The sequence below is a fragment of the Tauraco erythrolophus genome, chromosome 24 (genome assembly GCF_009769465.1).
Source record: "Tauraco erythrolophus isolate bTauEry1 chromosome 24, bTauEry1.pri, whole genome shotgun sequence".
NCBI classification, from domain to species: domain Eukaryota; kingdom Metazoa; phylum Chordata; class Aves; order Musophagiformes; family Musophagidae; genus Tauraco; species Tauraco erythrolophus.
Window position 1 is genome coordinate 6,224,633 of NC_141488.1, and position 5,361 is coordinate 6,229,993.

The following is a 5,361-nucleotide window of genomic DNA, read 5'->3' on the forward strand; positions in this document are numbered from 1 at the left end:
AAGATGCTTTTATTTTGAATTTTGAGAATCTTTGTAATAAAACTGGTACATTTCTATGGTTGGTGTGAGTTTGTACTGCTTTCTGCTGAGAGGAGACACACTGTTAGAGTAGGAGTTCAGTTTGTTTTCAGAGTAATTGCTGGAAAATGCTGCAGTACCTTGGTCATGATCACGGTGTGTAGGTCTCAACAACAAAAAATGATAGCTGTAGTAAGGCTTTGGAAAGAAAGGCAAGGTGAGGCGTGATTACTTCCCCTCTTTTCAAGAAGGGGGCTAGATGTGTTGGTGCAAATGCAGCCACCAAAGTGGTTTTTTTGGAACATTCTCTGGGCTGCATATGACAGATTGATTTAGTTTCTTTTGTAGATATTTGTTCTTTTTTTTTACCTCCTCTGTTTTGTAAAGCAGCCTTGAAATTCCCCTCATGACCCTTCTCTCCAGAAGGGGTAAGTCAAAATACTGTGGGTTTTGTTTACTCGAGTCTTTTACTAAAGGTCACTGAGGCAGTTCTGCCTCTTTCCTAAATTACAGCTGGGTTCCCATCCAGCAGCATTGCTGATGCTAATTGGGTTTGTAATTTGTTTGGAGCTACAGTACTTCACGTGGCTGACTCTTGCTCTGAAAGCAATGTTCATCTAGAAAAGGAATAATAAGTTATGGGAAGAGAGTATTTTTTGGATGAACTTAAGTGTTTTCTATCTGGTATTCCAGCGAAAAAATTTTCTTTAATATAATTAGGAGCAGATTAACTCTGCAACTGAGTGGTGATCACAGCTGAAATGGACACAAAAGGTTCATAAGCCAAATCTGCTGTTTATGTTGCAGTTAAGAAAAGCTTTGCACGGCACAGTTGACCTTAATTGCTGCAATAATACTCTGGGAAACTTAGTTATCCTTTTCACCACAGCACATAATTAAAATCCTCTTGTCCTTGAACAAAAACAACTGTACGATTCACGCTACCCCTGCCAGATCACGCATGCCAATGTGCAACTGCAGTCCTTCTCCCTTCCAGTGTTTCTTAAAATGGCTGCCACGATGCCGCGCGGCAGCTCGGCTCCGCGGCGGATGCACAGAGCCCCGCATCCCGGCGGGGCACGACGCAGCTGCGTCCCGCCTGGCAGGCAGCGAGCACGCTTAGAAATAATTTGCAGACCACAGTGCCTACATCTAAAATACCTTTTTTTTTTTTTTCCCCCCCAAAAATGAATAGGGATTAATATTGTGCTGCATTTGGGAGCTGGCCCCTTGCTTTAGCTTCCTGCTGTTGCTGGGAGGATGTGCTACATCAAACTAAGAGTTCTGGCCATTTCCACCTACCTCAAGGGCCACAGAAGAGCAGTGACAGTCCTTGCCCCAGGCCCTACCTTGCCAGGGTGCTGCCAGTTGGGTAAACGATGGTCTCCTGTTTTTCTCTGTTGTCTTTGCCAGCCGGAACAGCAGGGGCAGGTGATTAGATGGGAATTAGGAGCAGGCCATTAAATGGAGGGGCTGAGCGCTGCTGCTGCAGCCCTGGAGCTCTGAGCTGCTCCTTCCTTCTGCTGCATGCCTGGCTCGGGGAAGAATCACCTCTGTCCTTGTGCAGGTGGCAGGAGAAGTGGGAGAGGCACCCACTGTGTTTTCATTTTCTCTTGGAAAGTAAATATTTGCTCTCAGTTCATAGTTCTTGTGCTCTAGCATGTCTTTTCAGGAAAGAGGAGCCAATCCTATTCTAAAGCCACTAAAAAAATTATTTAAAATTAAAGAAACCAAGCTTAAAATGGGAATTTCACCCAGTAGCCCTCCTGGGCCCCTTCTTAGGGGGAAATGCTTTTTTTTTTTTTTTTTTTCCTTCTCCCCCACCAGGAAAACATGGGTTAGATCTCTAAGAAAGCAGGTAGCGAGCAGCCAGCTGAACAGCGCTCCGAAGGTAGCGCCAAGAGGTTGTGTGAGAAAGTCCTTTGTGGCTGGAGCTCTACATCTGCTGCAAGTCAATTAACCACGAGCAGAGCCAGGGCTGGAGTGATTAAATGCAGCAGCTGTTGAACTAAATAAGCAACTGCTATCTTCCCTGGCCCTTGTCTGGCATCCGGGACAAGAAGGACTCAAGCTCACCCATAAAGGGGTCACCATTTATTCCTTTCAAATGTTACAAGAAAGCCCATACAGCTTTTTTTTTTTTTTTTTTTTAGAAGTTAGAAAATTGCAAATCAAGTGTTTTGGCCATTAAAAAATTATTTACAGAGGAAACAATGTTGCTTCACATTATACAGCTGGCAGGCCCCCTCCCTCCACCCCACACCCTAAAAGTTATCCCTTAGAAGCAGAATTAAACACAGCGGACTTACAAGCTTTATGGATTTAAGCCAATAGTAAGACATTATAAAAAACTAACCAGATTAGCTTTTAAACCATTGATTTCTATAAAAAGCACAAAATACTTTAAATGAAGTCAGAACCAGGAATGTAAACTGAGAAAAAAGAATCTGTTGAACAGTCACTGGCTCGCTGGGCTTCGAAGGCTGCCGGGGGGAGAGGGGGGACAGTCAGGAGGCCAGCAGAGATACCAGAGCGGGGTGGGAGATCTGGGCTCTTACAAACTGTAAATTCCAGTTATGTCCAGGATCATCTTCCTCCACAGTTTTAAAGGATCCAGGTAAAACTACTCCAAGTTGTGGTGGCAGTGGTGGGAATCCAAACCAGCTTTCTCTAACAGGGGAGGGGGAAGAAATAACTCAGGAGGGGGTTTGGTTTTAGAAAGCGTTGTCAGTTCTAGGTGGGACGGGGAGGCGTGTGGGCCAGGCAGCGAGTCCGTGGTGTTACCGGGATGGAGAGGATGGCGTAAGAGTCTTAAGTTGGGATGATGCCAAGTGGGATCTACTCTTCCTTCTGCTCCGCCGCCGGAGCTGTTGTAGGCTCCGGCCCCGCAGGTTTTGAGGGCTCCTCCGGTTTGGCTGTATCCCCGTGGCTTTCCTCCGGCTGCTGCTTCTCTTCCTCCTTGCTTCCCCCAGCTTCTGCATCCTCCTTCTTGGGCTCAGCTCCCTGCTGCCCATCCGCAGCCGGGCTGCTCTCCCCGGGGCTGCCCTGCTCCTCCGCCACCCCCTCCTCGGGGGGAGCCGAGGGCTCCGTCCCACCGGCCGAGCAAGTGGGGTTCTCCTCTCCCTTGGCCTCCGCCTTGCCTTGGTCCTCCGTGGGAGAGGACCCAGAGGAGTCCTCGGCTTCTTTTTGTTCTTCCTAAACGAGATCCCGCTCAGCTTGAAGGATTTCTTGAACGAGAACTTCTTCTTCTTCTTGGGGGTCTCCTTGGGGGCCGTGGCCCCTTCGGGTTTAGCATCCCCCCCCTCGGCGGGGGGAGCGGGCTCGATGGCGTCCCCGCCACCCACCTCGCCCTTGCTCTCCTCCTTGAGGGGTTCAGCCGAGCCGTTCCCGTTCGGGGGTGCCGCCTCGCCGCCCACCTTGGGTGTCATGTCCCCGTTGAGCCTCACATGGCCGTTCTCCTGCGGGGGGGGAGCGGAGCACCGCGTTAGGCACAGCCGGGACCCGGCACCCCCTCCCCGAAGCCCCGCACCCGGCTAGGGAAAGGGGGTGCACCGGGCATGAGTGAGGGGGTGCACCGGGGGGGTGGGGGGGGTGGGGACTCAGTGAGGTGCCACCGGGCGGCGCCCGCGCTCCACGCCCGGTGCCGGGGCGAGGCGGCGGATCGGGTCCCCGCCCGATGCCGGGAGGGAGCCCGGGGCGCGGCGCGGGCGGTGCCGCATCGCTCGGTGCCCGCCGGGCAAGAGGGTCCCCCCGGACCGCCGCCGCCCCTTCCCCGCCAAGCGGCGGCCGCCCGTCGTCGTCGCCGCCGCCGCCTTTGTCCGCCCGCCCGCCCCGACGAGGCGCACGGCGCGGCTGCCCCGGTGCCCCCCCGGTACCTACCTGCCCGTTGGCCTTGGCGGGCTCGGTGGCGGCGGCGTGGCCGGCCGGTGGGACGCTGCCCTCCGCCTTGGCCGCCTTGGAGCCCTGGCTGCCCATGGTGCGGCACGTCGGGCGGACCCCGCCGCGGCGGCTGCGCTCGGCGGGCGAGCGGCGCCGAGAAGGAGTGGGCAGAGCCCCCCGCCGCCCCGGTAATAAGGCGAGGGGCGGGGGGCGGGCCGCCGCCGAGCCCGCCCCAAGGGCGGGGGACGGGGATGGAGCCACCGCCCCGACGGGGACGGGGGTTACTGGCGACCGCCGTTCCCCTTCCCCCGTTGTGAGCCCCCGGCGGCCGGGGCAGCCCCGGTCGGGGCGAGGCCAAGCTGCGGGGAGGCGGTGGGGAAGGGGAGCGGGGTGCTGCTCCCCCCAGCCCCCTCAGCCCTGGGGTACCTCTGCCCCCAGCCCTGTCACCCATCGGGTGCTGCTCACCCCCACCCCACTCACCCCTGAGAGGTTCCCACGGTGCCACTCGTCCCCAGCCCCATCACCCCGGGATGGTGTTATGGTGCAGTTTGCTTCAGTCCCGTCGCCCCAGGGTACCGCTCACCCCAACCCCATCACCCCCCGGAGGGCCCTGCTGTGGCAGAGAGGTTGTGCCACGGGTTGCACACCGGTTTCCCGCCTCGCTGGGCTCCCTGGCTCGCAGACCAGTAGGTTTTTTGCCCTCTGGGTCTTCCTCCTCTCTGCTTTCCCGGAAAGAGGGAGCTGAGGAGAAAAGAAAATGAGACTAAACCAAGCTGGACGCTAATGCTGGCAAGGGGCCCGCAGCTTTCCAGTGCTGCCAAGGCCACTGGCCACAGCACAGAGCCAGCAGTGGCCATGGGGGGCTTGCTCCTGGGGCCTCTCTTGGCATCCCGGCACAGCCGATACCACTGGAGGCTCCCAAAATCAAGGTCCTTTTGTGCCAGTTGAAGCCAGGAGCGTTCCCTGGCCAGCCTGCACCATGCCGGCGGCTGCAGCGAGCCACGCTCCGAAGCACCGTGCCCTGAGCCCCGTGGCCACAGCGACTTCCAGGCACCCTGCTCCTTCCAAACCTGCCCCAGAGCCGCAGCGGGCAGGCAGGACCACCCAGCACCCAGCTGCACCGCAGAGCCCGCACAGGATCAAGGCCAGTGTCTCCGAGGGGAAAACAATGTGCCGCTGTGCGCGCTCCGCCAACAAGGTCATGTTTTGTCTCTGTCCTCCCTCCCCCCCCTCGGCACACAGCATCGCACCCCCGTTAGAGCGAAATTTCTCGGTTAATTAAAACAGGCGGCATCTTCCTTATTGACTTTTGGTTGCCAGTTGATAAAGCTTTTGAGCGGCTGCTGGGCTGCTGGGCTGTCCGCCCGCGCCTTCGGCCGACTGGGATACTGGGAGTTGCCCGAGCGGCCGTCGGGGCTGCAGAGGGGCTGTGGAGGATGCACCCGCTCTAAAAACACGTGCTTT

The 5,361-nt window shown here is 56.6% G+C and overlaps 1 protein-coding gene across 1 annotated transcript; it reads right to left on the reverse strand.

The window, feature by feature from the left end:
• Positions 1 to 2,856: 2,856 nt before the first annotated feature.
• MARCKSL1 (MARCKS like 1) lies at positions 2,857 to 3,993 on the reverse strand. Its single transcript, XM_086625903.1, is given in 4 exon segments — positions 2,857 to 3,200; positions 3,203 to 3,476; positions 3,898 to 3,918; positions 3,952 to 3,993. Coding segments are annotated over 4 exon segments (681 nt in total).
• Between the last annotated feature and the right edge of the window lie 1,368 nt (positions 3,994 to 5,361).